The sequence below is a fragment of the Sciurus vulgaris genome (assembly GCF_902686455.1).
Source record: "Sciurus vulgaris genome assembly, chromosome: 13".
In the NCBI taxonomy this organism is placed as follows: domain Eukaryota; kingdom Metazoa; phylum Chordata; class Mammalia; order Rodentia; family Sciuridae; genus Sciurus; species Sciurus vulgaris.
Window position 1 is genome coordinate 30,469,538 of NC_136474.1, and position 15,338 is coordinate 30,484,875.

General features: G+C 37.5%; 1 protein-coding gene across 7 annotated transcripts in view; it reads right to left on the minus strand.

Annotated features, from left to right (window-relative positions):
* AUH (AU RNA binding methylglutaconyl-CoA hydratase) overlaps window positions 1-15,338 on the minus strand; it is a 179,156-nt gene that overhangs the window by 98,748 nt on the left and 65,070 nt on the right. For 6 of the 7 annotated variants that reach the window (XM_079109297.1, XM_079109294.1, XM_079109293.1 and 3 more), the window contains 2 exons: window positions 2,440-2,532; window positions 772-828 (listed from right to left, as the gene is read on the minus strand). The exons of the other annotated variant lie outside the window; for it this stretch is intronic. In XM_079109297.1, the coding sequence (XP_078965423.1) occupies window positions 772-828; window positions 2,440-2,532 (150 nt within the window). The remainder of the gene's footprint in view (window positions 1-771; window positions 829-2,439; window positions 2,533-15,338) is intronic. 7 annotated transcript variants of the gene reach the window in all.

Consider the following 15,338-nt stretch of genomic DNA (forward strand, 5'->3'; position numbering starts at 1 on the left):
ATACGGAAACAAGAAAGAGCCCAAAGCTGAGAAGCTGCTAACTTGGGATATGAAATGTTCCCCAAAGGCACATTTATTAAAGGCCTGGCCCCCCAGCTTTGTTTTCTTGGGAGGTGATGAAACCTCTAGGTGGTAGGGCCTGGTGGGAGGAAGCTAGGTCATTGTGGACATGCCATTAATGGTGGTACTGGAACCCAGGTCCCTCTTTGCCTTTCAGCTGCCGTGTAATTTCTCACCACAGGCCCAAAAGCACTGGAGCCAACCACAGACTGAAACCTCCAAAACCATGATCCAAAATAAATCTTTCCCCCTTCTACACTGTCTACCTTAGGTATTTTGTCACAGTGATGCAAAGATGACCAACAGAGAAGCCTTTTCTCCTCTTCCACTCAGGGCCTTACTGTGTGCAGAAAGCTCTCGGTGAGGGCGCACACATTTAAATGCATGAATAAAAGTTTCAAAACTGCCATGCAGTCCTTCAACAAAAGAGATCCAAACAGAGATATCAATGCAGACTGTACAATAATTGAAAACTTAAGTAACATAAAAGCAAAGAGAACAGCACAAAAAGTAAGAGCCAGCATGAACCATCTGAAGCTAAAAAAGCATATTTTGAATAGGGACTTCACTGAAGGAGCAAACAATACAGTAGTCTCCTTTGCCTTTCCCATTAAGAGATTTTTGCCTTAGACCATTAACAGAATTTTGCCTTAGACCCTGTAACTGGGAACACATTGAGAGTAGTGAGAGATGGGAGTGAACAACTCATACCTCCACCAGGAATAATTGCCAACTTTGTTTCAACCAGGCCCATTTTTGCAGAGGAAGCTAAACAGAAAAAGGAAAATTAAGAAACATTCACATCATCACATTAAAAAATGACAACTTGAAAGAATAAGATACATTAAATATATTGTTTACTAATTCAACTGTCACTTTTTTTAATCACTTCAAAAGATACTTAGAGAAACAAGAAACTACTCTAAATTACATATATAATTGAGAGTCACACAACATTTTCTGTTAAAAACTGCTTGGCAGTAAATTAGTTTTTGATAGTGAAAGACAAGAGAGCTATAACTACATTATTAGATCTGATACTGCCAAGTCATATTTGAAGGCTTGGACCTCAGTAATTACTCAGGATCAAGAGACAGACTATGTCTGACAAGCATGAGTTCTTTAGCTGCCCGAATTGTCCCCCAGATCAAACAGTTTAATATTTCAGATATGGCAACTTCTTAGGACCATGGCTCCAGTTACTTTTGACAGTTTACTGTTTGACAGTTGGGCAGCATTCCTCTTTTTATGTGTGTTTTCACAAATACCTTACAAGATATTCATCATTTCTTAAGTGCATATTCAAATGTACTTAGACTATTTCCCAGATCCTCATTACAAGAGCCTGCATTCTATCAAAATGGATTCCAGGTACCTTAGCTTGTCAATTTAAAACCTAACTGATCTCCAGCACCAAAAACATAGATGATTTCATCATAAAAAAAAAAAAAAAAACCAGAGACCTAAAAATAAAGTAGAAGGAAAATGTACACAAGGAGAAGCAACCACTTATCCCAAGACATAATCGGAATTATTAAAATGAATTCTATTATGTTAAGCTTTATATTAATACTTTTAATATGCAGCCATACCAGGTGATAGTGGGAGCCAAGGGAAGAATAGTGACAGCTGTCTGCTGTCTGTTCTTCCCAGTTCTCAGTCCCAAAGCCCACGGAACAGCTACAGCTAAGACTCTCTGGAATACAGTGTCCAGAACAATCTACACAGAAAGTCAATATACATGTTTACTTACTCCAGTGGGTAACAGAAATGTGGCCTGTGATTCCATTCAGTCGCTTCCTTTGGCCATGGTACTTCCCCTCTTTCTGTTTCAGCCTCTTCCTACACCCCAAAATACTGTGCTCACAGGGTTGCTAGGCACACTGAGTGACTGAGTATATGTCAAGTGTGCACGAGGCACCTGGGCAGCACTCAGTAACTGGTCAACACTAATCATTTTCATTATGTTCAAAACCATCTTATATATACTCAAAAAACCATTCAGGAAGAGAATGAATTTCAAAGGGATTGTGTGATTTTAACTGAAGTTAAGAGTTATTAGGTACTTGGCCTAAGCACACCCACAGTGATTTCCCCCATTTAGAGAAAGGAAAAATCTCATCTAAAAAGGGGAAGACCTAAAGTTCAAACTCAGCTCTGCCTGACTTAAATCCTAGCATCTCTTCCTCTTGCCACAAATGAGCGAGAGACAACACAAGATCCCTTTCTTCAGTGGGGCTCTAAATGCACCATTAGGCCTAACAAGTGACTTTAATGTCTTACTCAAAAACAAGACCAGAAGAAAATACCAGAATTAACTCAAAAGTAAATACAAAATTCATTTTTGTACATTACATTTTTAATAGGATCAATTCTCACCTGCTACTCGTATATCACAGGCTAGAGCCAATTCAAGACCACCACCTAGTGCAAGTCCATCTATTGCCGCGATCGTTGGCACTGGAAGATTAGCTGAAACAGGAAGAAAAGTTCAGGCTTCTTCAGTTAGCTCATTATCTCACTATGAAATTCCTTTTACTTTTTTTTCTATGAATATATTTTTAAATGGGATACTGTATATGAACTTCTACATCCCTTTTACTTTTAACAAAACATATATTTCCATCATTCTTCGAAAAATGTATCTAATGATTGCATAGTGTTCCACCACATAAATGTACAACAATTATCTTTAAACCTTCCTACACTGATGAATTTTTTCATAAAAACTTTTTGTCAAATTAATAGAATCACAGTTCTATGACTTTTTAGAGTACAAAGTCTTTTACAAGATATTTGGTTCACACAAATTTCAAGGTAAAATGACTTATGCATAACTGAAGTTCATGACTGTTTATGGGCTACTTCAAGGCTGAGAATTACAATCTCACTGAAAGAAATGACATATGCTCAAACAAGAAAGGAGCCCAACCAGTTGCTGTGGCAGTGGTCCCAAGCTCCACCATTTAGTGACGTGCACTCAAATGGGCTCTACCCAAACCCACACCTCCTGGGGAAGAGACTCTGGACAACCTGCCCAGAGGCATGACTGGGAGGAAGCCACCATTCACAGAACTCTAAACTAGACTTGTTGGAGTCTAAAGAATATTATTTTATAGAGGCTTTTGTAAGTTACAATATACAGATTTGGCCAGGCATAGTGATGCATGCCTATAATATCAACAACTCAAGAGCTGAGGCAGAAGGATCACAAGTTCAAAAATTTAAAAAGAGCTGAAGATGTAACTCAGTGGCAAAATGCCCCTGGGTTCTATCCCCAGTACTGGGACTGAAGGACATTTCATTTCTATAACTGTCAAAAAATGACTGGTTATATTTACTAGTTATTCTGTTTCTATGAGAATGTGAAGTTAGGCTGGCTAACAGTAATATATAAAGAGAATACGGGTTTTTAAAAGACACCATCCCTTGCAGCCCAGTGGTAGAATGCTTAACCAACATGTGCAAAGCCCTGGGTTTAATCCCCAGCACCACAAAAAGGTGGGTGGGGGAGGGACTATTCCCTAAAAGCTCTCTCTTTCATTAGTATGCTAACAAATGAAATTCCCCATCAGAGGCAAATTATTTTATTTCTTTAAAAACATATGAATTTGTGGCCTGGGGGTGTAGTTTAGCAGTTAGAGCACTTGCCTAACGTGCTAACGCCTGTGTTCAATCCACAGTACCACAAAAAAAATTATACGAATTTGTTGAAGTACACTGAGTCCTACCCATTCGCAAATAAAGAAATTCCCGTCTTATTCTGAAACCAAAGTCTGAAAAAAATGAGGACTACATATGTGCAGCTGCCACCCAAGGCAGAACACTCCAGCAGAAGAGATGCACAGGGCTTCTGCAGAGGCCGCCTTACCTGCGTGAGCATCTGGAAGGAGGCAGGGACTTGAAAGGACAGGAAAGACACCTAATGTACTTTCTAGCACAATTAGCAGGGGGAAAAAAGATTTATTTATTTATCAATGTCTACAGTCAAGAAATGAGTTTAAGTACAAATAAACTCTTTAAAAGAGAAAAATCAACAAAGTGACTCCCAAGTTATTCTGAATGGTTCCCAAGGTCAACTTAAGCTCCTGCATGTGAAATAGAAGGACTTTGTTACCTGCTCATGACACTTCCTCCTTCCTAAGAACCTGGTAACAGTTTATCAATCTTCTACCTCTCCAATTCATGTCTCTTCCACCAAAACCTTTACTGAGGCCCTGCCTTTGGCTCATCTCCCTTTACAGACAAGATTCTGAGAAGAGTAGACTAAGTTCGCCTCTCCCACACCCATACACCTCTAACCTACCAAGACATCTGCTCCAGGTCCCATAGCCAGTGGACAATCTTTAGTCCCCATTAAACATACAGCCTCTAAGATCAGAGACCTTAATCCCGATCACTGCCTCCTTGAATTGCCTTCTCCATTTGCCTACTGGGTCACTCATCCTTCCTGTCTTTCCATTCACCTCTGGTTATTTCTCAGTCTTGTACCTTCTCAATATAAGCTCTATTCATAAGGTCTCATTCTCATCCACAGTTTTATTACCTATAATACCAAGGAAGTTCACAAACTTCTACCTCAAATTCAGATTTCTCTCTAAACTATGTCTGGAATAACCACCCACCTATTAAACATCTCCACTTCAATACTTTATCATATCCAAACTGTCAACTCTTCAATCCTTCTAAATTCTATTTCATAGGAGCAGATTCACTCACCAAGTCACCCAAGAAGGTGCTGAGAAGTCCTCTCAAATATCCTTTGCCCTGACATCCCATCATTTCCTGAATCCAGTATAACAGCTTGCAGTTCTCCAAGGTCCCTTCCCTTTTCTGCTGTCAGAGTTTTGGGTCCCATCATTTCTCACTAGTAGGAAGTCCCAAATTGAACTCTTTTACCTAACCCTCCCATGCATATTCCACATTTCTATAGGGCTCTTCCCCTGTGTAAAATTGTACAATTATTGATTTATTGATTCCATCCCTGAGACAAAATGAAGTTAACTGTCAGCATGGCACAAGAGGCACCTGATGAACTAAGACTGACCACCTATCCATCTTATCTCCATCCTCAGACAGAGGATGTGTTCCAGCCCCAAGCTATCAAAAGCAACTCTAGAAGTTATGCCCATTCAAGAAACCATACCTACGTCCAAGCTGCAGCTCCACCTGGAATACCTAGCTAGTCCTTACATGTCTTTCAAGGCACCACTCAAATGTCTCTCCCTTTGTCTTCATGGAACTCTGGGCACACATCTCTACAAACCATTCCCTACTGCGCTGCCTGAAACAAAGACTGATGTCAAATCAAGTCTACTCAATAACATCCTTACCAACTGGGAAAACCTCTGAGTTTTTCACAGTCTCTTTTCCCCTCCACTACTTTAAACCTGGTATGTTATTCCTTTTCTGTTATTGTTAACCTACTTGGTCACCCTACCCATTTCTAGACCCAGGGTTCATAGAACCCTTGGAATCTCTAGAGTGATAAGACTATCTTTTGTACGCTAGCAAGGTGATTGACAAATAGCTTCAGGATGGGAGCTGGTCACAGGAAAGATGGAGCCAGAATTAGATGGCTGGGATTTTCAGCCCCACCCCCTCAAGCCTTCAGGGAGGGGACAGGAACTGAAGGTCTAACTGATCACCTCACTCAGCTTCTAGACATGAGAAGCAAACAAAATGTGAAGGTGTTGAACTAGGAGGGGCTCAAATCAATCAGTTCCTGCTCAGGTGCTCTTGGTTCTGATGTTAGAGAATATAACCTTTTCTCCAATATTTAATACTTCTGGAATTAATAAAAACTGTTTTTAAATTTGATAGTTTACAATTTGAGAAATCATATCTCGGGAAGGATAAAAATTTTAACATTATGACTTAAAAGAAATATGTATCACCAAATGACAAGAAACTTGAGGTCTTCATACCAAAAAAGGGAGACAGGGGCGTGATATGAAGCTGTGATGTCAGCAACTCCAGAGGCTAAGCGAGGCATGAGGATCGCAGGCTGGAGGCCAGCCTGGGCAACTGAGCAAGACCCTAGCTCTAAAAAGTAAAAAGGGCCGGAGACGTACATATAGCTCCAGTGGTCGAAGGTCCCTGAGTTCAAACAGAAGGGAGGAATGGATAAAGGGAGGGGAGGGGAAGGATAATAAGAAAAAGAAAGGGAAAGGGAAGGAAGGGATAAGAACAAGGAAAGGAGCAGGGAGAAAAGGGATCACAGCATCCTCAATTCACTGAATAGGTTAACTACTTGAGACTTTCAAAATTAATACTTCAGCATTGTGGAAAGCTGTCTATAAATTTTTCTACAAAAAATTATTTCAGTAGAATAGCTTACTTATTATTCCATAGGTAATCAAATATTAGCTATTTTACAACATGATAAATCTAAAGATATACATAATTCTAGTTTTTTTCCCAAAAGATGTTTATCTTGTTTTTCAGGAAAATATGCATCATCTCAAAGTGAGTGCTACTTTCACAGTTATCCAATACGCTTGTTTTTACAACTCGTATTTCTTCTACTTGGGAGTACTTAATAACCACAGGGGAAACAATAAAACCCAGCTTTAGAAAGGCAGATTATCAGTTTAAACATCTGAAGGAATATCATAATGGCAGTTATACATGAGCACAAAGGAATGAAACAGGAACTGCAAGTCCAGTGAGCACTGGCTATCCCCAACAGCGACAGGAAGCAGCAATGACTCAACACGTTATCAAACCGTCAGCATCAGACACTATTTTGAGTGCAGTACCAGGAAATGAGCCAGGTATGACATAGGAGATAATAATGCTTTGAAATGCTCCTAAAAATATAATTAAAGCACACAATTAAAGAGTTTGGCTATTTAAAGAGCAGTGAGGCAGGCTTCTGGTACCCTTCAGCAGCCTGCAGGCCACCATCCCCAAGGGTAACCAGGTTGAGTGCAGAGTGAGAATAGGGGCTCCCAGGATCTACTTTCAACTCTTAAGTAGACACAACAGATAAACAGGTCTTTGTAAGACTCTAGAAAAGCACAAACAATCTGATTAAGAGGAAATGGTAGTGTCAGACAGATGATTTTTAAACTTGGGTTTGCCTCAAGACTAGTGTTATTGTATAAAACACAGAAATCCAAGTATTTCAACAAGACTCTCCATAAATTATGTGGGAAATCCAAATATTGGTAAAATAAAGCCAACAAAAATCATGATAAATTCCTAATTATCCCCTAAATTCAACTAAAACTTTACCTCTAGTTTAAAGTGCTTTCTCCCATTCCAATCAAGTTTTAAGGAAACCAGAAAAACAAACAACACAATCCCTGAGCAAAGCTTGTAGGCTGGCTGTACCTCAGTTCTCCTAGGGGATCACACCAGGGTCACTGTAAAAGGAGCCAGCCTGGGTACTGACAAGCACACCAGAGGAGAGGGCTAGGGCCTGCAAGTAGGAGACAGGAGTTACAGGAGGGAGAAGTCTCAGGTACCAAGGACCTTAGAACAAAAGGCAAAAGGAATCCTTAAGTATTCATGACACCTCAGTTCTAGCACCAAGTTAAAATTAAAAAAAAAAAAAAATGGAGAAATTCAAGAAATCATGGTGATGAAAAATAGATGGAACAGCAGCACTGTTCTTTACAAGAGGTAATATAATGCCAAGAACAAACTTCTAAAGGATAGCATTCCCTCCCCCATACATTTTACGCAATGACTCAACACAGTATCTTCAGGCTATATTGACATATACAGAAAAGGAAAATAAATTTACATTTTTACTAAGAAAATTGGAGAAAAATGCCTAGTAACAGTATGACAAAATAATTACTCCTGCTTTTAAATGAAACCAAAGGAACAAGGGCAAAATGGCATGGGATCAGCTTCTATCACATCGATGCCACACAAGATTATGAGGTACAGGAGCAAGAAGACAATGTGGCCACGGTACTGCAGACTTCATGCTGAATGATTTAGCAAAAAACACCTTCCTTAATTCGTACTAGCATAGCTGTGTCTACAGTTTACAAAAGTAGATTTGGAAAAAGTCAGCAATACATTATTAAAATACCATGAAAAGACATTATTTCCTCAGCATATTTAGAACAACCTAGTAGAATGTTTACAAAACCATGCGATATGACATAAATGGTGACTTCCTAAAATGTTTTTTAAAAAGCAATTCACCTATCGAAAAGAACCCGTTCTTTCATATAACTGAGGGTCAATAATACAGCTACACATGAGACTCTCTGCTTTGTTACTGACAAAAGCCAAACCAGAACATTAGAGATGGAGTCCAGTTGGAGTTCATCAGTGGTTAAGTTGGTATAGTATGCTCATGCTGACACTTTACGTTGCAAACAAGTGAGGAAACTGGCAAAGTCTAAACTCAGTCAATGGTCATCAAACATGCCAGGCAGTAAGCCAAAAGACTTCTGGGAAGCAGCAGAATGCAACCAGGTGTGTGGAGTTCAGATGCTGAATTTCAGGTCAATCCATCACTGAGCCCATTGTGAAACATGAGAAACACTGCTTAATTTTTCTAAGTCTATCACTAACTCACCTACCTTCCCCTTCTTTTCTATATGTACCTTTATATCTAGCAAATGCTTAAAAAGTGTCTAATATGTTGTGGCCTGTCCTAAAAACTTTACAGATATTATTTAAACCTCCATCAGCTTTATGATGTAAGAACAAAGACCTTCAGTTTGCAGGTGAGGCCACTGAGGCCCGGGATGTTACTTATGTTGCTGTTACTTGCCTGGCATTACTACAATTCAAGCATAGGTGGTCTAGCTCTTAATCATTACTGCCTATCACTAACTCTCAAGCCCCAGACCCAAAGTCTCTGAAAAGGATCAGCATCATAAGCCATCTTTCCACCATCCTCTAAGGACCCCTACCCTGAGAAAAAGGAAATGTTGAGATTGTGGGAAGTGTGACCAGCACACTGGCTCTGTGCCCTGCTTATTTCTAGGGACTAAGAGCAAAACCACAGTTCACTGGGTCCAACTGGGGAACATGGGGAACTGAATGCAAAGCACCAGTCAGCTGACTAACAGAGTTCTGGCTTGAGTTTTCTCTGGGCATCCCCAACAAGAAGACTGCAGCAGTGCCCCAGTGTAGGCCTCCAAAGTAGGGAAGGTCAAGTCCAGAGCATCTCCTCCCTAACAAAATTCCCAAACAAGGAAAGCCTCTCTGGGGCAAATGCAGACATGAGAGGCCAGGGTGGGGTTATGTCTCCACGCATTTCTACTCAGCAACTTATCTGGACAGTTATTATTCAGTAATGTAACTGAGTAATACAGTAACTGTACCTGTTGACTGTGGTTCCAACTTCCTAGCACTTTTTAAAATGTTTCTTAACATAGCAAATGTAGTTACATCCATTTCTGACATATATATATATATTACAATCTAAGTAGTTAACTTTGAACTATCAGGAAAAAATATATATGCACAACTTCTGCTTCAGTACCTCTCGAGTTCTATTTTCCCTTGCTACTCAGAGTAGCATTGGCATCACCTGTATACTTCTTAGAAATGTAGAATTCAGTCCACTTCAGACCTGCTGAACCATGATCTGCATTTTAACAAGATCCCCAGGTGACTTGTAAGTGCATTAAAATTTAAGGAGCTCTGGGTAGCTACGCGGGGAACCTGACAGTCTCATAATCCCACAGGATGACATGTTGATCTTCACTGGGATTAATACCAGTAACAGAAGGAAGCCAAAGAGCCCTAACTCTTGGGGTACAGACTCATAAATATAAAGACGTCAAACACTTAGGCACGAATGTCTATAGCAGCTTGATGAATAACAGCCCCAAACTGGACACAACCCAAATGTACATCTGTGCCATAGAACACTACTCAATAAAAGAACTACTTCTGACATGCTACAAAATCAATGAATTAAAAACAAACTATGCTAGTGAAAAAAACATACGGAAATATACACTATGTTCCATTTTTACAAAATCTTAAAATATGGAAATTAATTGACAGAGACAAAGCAAACTTAGTAATGCCTAGAACAAGAGGGGACAGGTGGAGAGTAGCAAGAGAAAGGGATTGCAAAGGGTGATAAAATTTCTGCAGAAAATGGTTATATTATCTTTATTGTGGTAATGTTTTCATAAGTCAATGTATAATTCATGGCCTATCAATTATATTTGAATAAATATTTTTTAAAAATTAATTGGCCTGATTGATATGAAAATGCTAATGCCAACAAAAGAAAGGATACTGATTTTCTAATCTTCTGTAAATAAGGGTTGATGGAGAGATATAATTTCAAACTGATAAACCAAGTAACAGACGTAGCCATAAATTAAAAATTACAAAGAAAACATTAAGAAAAAATAGGAGAAAGAAAGGAGGAAAGAATTTAAAAATAGAAATATACCCGTTTTTGTCATCACTTGGAGTAGGAAATCAAGAAAACTTCCTAAAGAAACAGTGGATTGAGTATAATTCATAAAATAAAATAAGGTAGTACGAAAATGCAACCCCTTAACATTATTGAAATAAAATCCATAAACAGAAAATACAAGACATAATTAAAATAATTTTCAAAATGTAAAGTCACCCAAAATCATAAAATATAGAAAATCATAATGACAGGTATGTAACACCACCCACATGTCTACATGTGAAGGCCCTATATTCATCTAGTAAGAAAAAGATCACAGAGCAAAATCCAACCACAAGCAGAGCATTACAAGAAGGAGGTAAGAGCACTGTAACAGCCGGGTATGGTACCGCAGCCAAATACAAAGAAAACAACTCACAATCCTAACACAGGCAACAGGCGGCAGAAGACAGAGGGCCTCCTATCTACTGGTATGTAAATATTTCATGCAAAAGTCAAGGGAAGATCTAAAAATGCACGCATTAAGTTAGCACATTACCAATGATTACTTTATGTGTAAGAGAAAGATGTGGGGAACTGCCGAAAAGAGTTTTAGAAGTTTATAATAAACACATATTCAAATATTCTCATGGAATTAAAAACTATCAATAGAAAAAAGGCTGGGCATGACAATGTGTGCCTGTAACTCAAGCTACTAAAGAGGGTGAGACAGGAGGAGGATACATGTTCAAGGCCAGTCTGGGCAACCTCACAAGACCCTGTCTCAAAATAAAAAATGAAAAGGGCCAGGAAGTAGCTAAGTGATACAGCACCCCTGGTTCCATATCCAATACCTAAAAAAAAAAAAGAGCAAAAGAAGGAAGGGGAAAAAAGGGGGGGCGGGGAGAAGAACCAAAAAGAATCAGTGAATTCCTTTTGGTCTTGTCCAATTCTAGAGTAATATTTTGGAATGACATAGTTTGGTTATTAACTCCATTCTCCTACCTAAAAAGTATAATTTTTTCCCAAAACTGGCCAAAGTCACAACGTGAGTAAATTCCAAACAAGGAAGAACAGTCATAAATCATGAAGTTTAAATATAAATTGAGCTATGATTCAACAGGACAGAGATGTTAACAAAATAGAAAATAATTGACTTCTAAACACTTACTTTCATTTTCCATGGTTCTTGGCAAGAGGATAAATAAAACTAAAATCAAGATCTGTAACTCACTATGTGGAAAATAGATCAATTAGCTGGCGTGTTCCATCAGCCAATCTTTCAAACACCATAGTTCAGCACCTTGCATTTCCAGTCTTCACTTCAAATTAGGAAAATTAAAAAGTAAAATATGCTGCACTACACATAATTTATATTACTTACTATTTTAAAATTTTTTCTTGACCCTCAAGCAAATGCAAAGTTCACAGTGAATATAAATATACTGTCTGCTTTGGATTGACAATTCTGCAAACTCTGAAATTAATTCCTAACAAAATACATGCAAAATAAAAGTCAATCATTTAGAGAAAGAAAATATAACAAATATAAAATATAACCTCTCAAATTACATGACAACAGTTATTGTGATACTAATTATTTTCAAAATAAGCTACACTTTATTTCAGATAAAGTAAAATAAAAATGAAATGCCTAAAAGAGCTATGGCTTATATAAAATGGTGGTAAATCACTAAAATCTAAAAAAAATCATTCATGTCTGTATTCCATTAAGTGTCAGACACACTAAATCAAATGGAAAGCTTAAAAGTGTGTACCTAAAATTCATGCACACTCTTCAATATTCATTATTCATAGATCTCTAAATGCTAACATGAAGAAGGGAAAATTTTATGTAGATATATGCCTTTACAAGTATATTTCCTAGTAACTTTTTATATTATTAAAGTGAATACAATTACTAAATGGCTAAGTGACATATACAACACTTGAAACTTCAGTCAGAACATTATCCATGCCTTATTCAAGCTGAAAGACAGGATCTTATGTCAAAGGCTATTATTACTAAGCCACAATAAATCAGATATTATACCTCACAGAAATGTAATATGTATGTGTATGTGTGTGTACGTCTATATATATATATATATATATATATATATATATATAGAGAGAGAGAGAGAGAGAGAGAGAGAGGGGTATAAATAGATACACACACACACACACACACACACACACACACACACATATGTATCTTTTAGCGAAAACTTGCCAAATAATCTTATTTATGATTTATCTACAAGAAGTCAAGTCATGGGAAGTATTTATCTATAAGAAGATGTTTTAGATAACTAGGATTTTTGTTTTTTCTTAACAGGAGCTACAATAAAAACCTAACAATCAGACTATAGTATGGGGGAGAGAGGGAGTACACTCCCAAAACTTCCCAAGGAATGTAGCTTGTTTATCATTTCCCAGGTAAGGAAGTGGCTGCCCCAAACTCCTAACAATCCTCTACAAAAAAAATTTACCATGCTTGTTAATGTCACTGAAAACAATGTGGTGCAAAATCTAGCAGCAATTCTTATCAGTCATCTAAATTCAACCTTTCAAGTGGCATTTGATCTAAGTTTCCTTAAAACATTTCCTTCCAGATAAATGAATTCTTTCTCCCTCCATACCCTAGTGGGCCTACCTTTTCTCCTCTTTCTAGTAACCCCCTGTGTCCTAACCAGTGCCACAGCTTCACAAAAGCATCAACATTCTGATGACTCCCAAATGTGACTCTCAAGTCTGGACTACTTGTCTAATATCTCCACTTGGATATAAGTTTTAACTCTTGAGTTACACCTCATACCAATCTAGATAAGGGGCAGTTCCCCCAATTTACAAAAACAGACCATCCAAGAACTGCTTCACCTATGTTCATTCCATCATCCTCATCCACATAAGAGGAGCAATAGGAAGCTGGAACAGAAAGAGAAAATAAGATGCAGGCAAATTTCACCATGACTCTTGGAATATTAGTTAGAGGCAAACTGAAGGGGATTCCAGGAGAAGGTCCAATCTAAAGACAGGAAGAAAGAATTACAGTTTGGTTCCCATGTCTGCACCAGCTGGATTCCAGCCAATTTGCCCTTGCATTCAGGGCTGCCTACCATGTGCCAGTGACTATGCTAGATACCAGGCAGGGTGCAAAAAATAATCCACTTGCTTCTTACAACAAGGAGCAGATTTAGAAAGTACCAGATGGCAAAGAGAAGACTAGAATCCACATAGAGAGATTCTGTTCAACCAGTATGCCTCTGTAAACTCAAAACAAAAAAATTCAGAGGAGTTCACAGTTTAATAATGTGTAAAATGCAATTTTTCTACAACAAAATAAACATCTTACATCTTCATGAAAATTTTAAGCCCAGCATATCCTGTGACAGCCTGAGAGTGCCACTATATTATAAGATATAATGTAACTACAAGTTTAAGATAAAAATAGTAGAAGGAAAGATCATGTAGATACCAAAACCTTAAAAAAAAAATTTCCATGCACAAACACATTTAGGCTAAGACATGAGAAGAGTTTAATTTCATTATAAAATCTCTGCCAAGGGCAGCCCAGATAAGGTTGATATGTGTGTGCATCTATTATACTATGGTAAATTTTTTTTAAGTTGTTAGTGACTTACTTCATGCTTCTTTAAGCCTTTCAACTCTAAACTTCAAATATGCTCCAATTCTAAAATTCAAAAACATAACAAAAATAAAATAAAAAGCACTGCTTGGGATTTAACCCATAAAATTTATATCAGATTTTTCATACAGATTTTTTTATTCTATTACACAAAAATATTTTCTTTGTATTTGACAAAGACAACTTTTTCTGGCAGAAAAAATGCACATGAATTATAGAATTCCAATCACATGAAGAAAAGATAAATCAATTTGAAATTTTCAAAAATTATCTTTTTATAAAAACTTCTAACAAAATCTTAAAAATAAACTTTTGTTAAGTAGAGGACTTTCATAATCTGCCCTTTTTAACACAATCATCTGTAGTTCAAAGCAAATTCAGCTTGCATTCACAAAGCTAAGTGAAAATTTCTGCAATTTTATTTTATCAGAGAAAGGAAAAGGAAGCTGGAAATTCCTGGCATTTTGAAGGAGTATTGTGGAAGACCATTTAGAAATCTTCCACATTAGAATTCCCTCACATTAAAATCTGCAACCTAAAATTCTAGTGAAAAACTATTTTAAATATGTCTTCATTACTAAGTACTAATTGTTCTCAAAGAGAGAGAACTGGGCTCATCTCCTCAGAGTTTGTATCTATGACAGAATTTCAAAAATATTTCTTAGCTCTGCATGAACTATCACCTAATCTAAATCCTTGCTAAAGACAAGAACAGGGACTGGGATGTAGCTCAGTGGTAGAGGGCACCTGCCTAACAGACTGGAGTGCCACAAAAATGAAGTAAAGAAATAACATTAGACTGGCCATCAGTGGACAAGGAACATGTTGACTCCCTATAATCTATACTGCTAATCTAATCGCCATAATTTTGGTCCCAAATGTGATGCACATCCTGCCACAACCAGGAAAACCTGCAAGGAAGGTATATACCATGAAGCCCTAAAAGGAATGGTAAATAAACTACAATGTTAGTAGACCCTAATCATTTCATGTCTGTTTCCTTGCTGATGCCTAATATTTTAAAATATTAGAGTTTGTTACATTCAACACAGATACCTCATACTTGAACAGGGGAAAAGATTTGTAACAATAATTAATGTTTTAGGAATCTGAGAACTCTGCATTGCCTCTGAATGAAGCATGTCAAAAACCCACATCACTTTTCTTTTAAAAAACAAAATAAATGAGTTTTTTTTTCCCTAGGATTTTGGAGTTACTATATAAGAACAGACTTTCTAAGAAGTTAAAAACACTAACATAAAAACCTAAGTGAAAATGAAATAAGGAACTTCT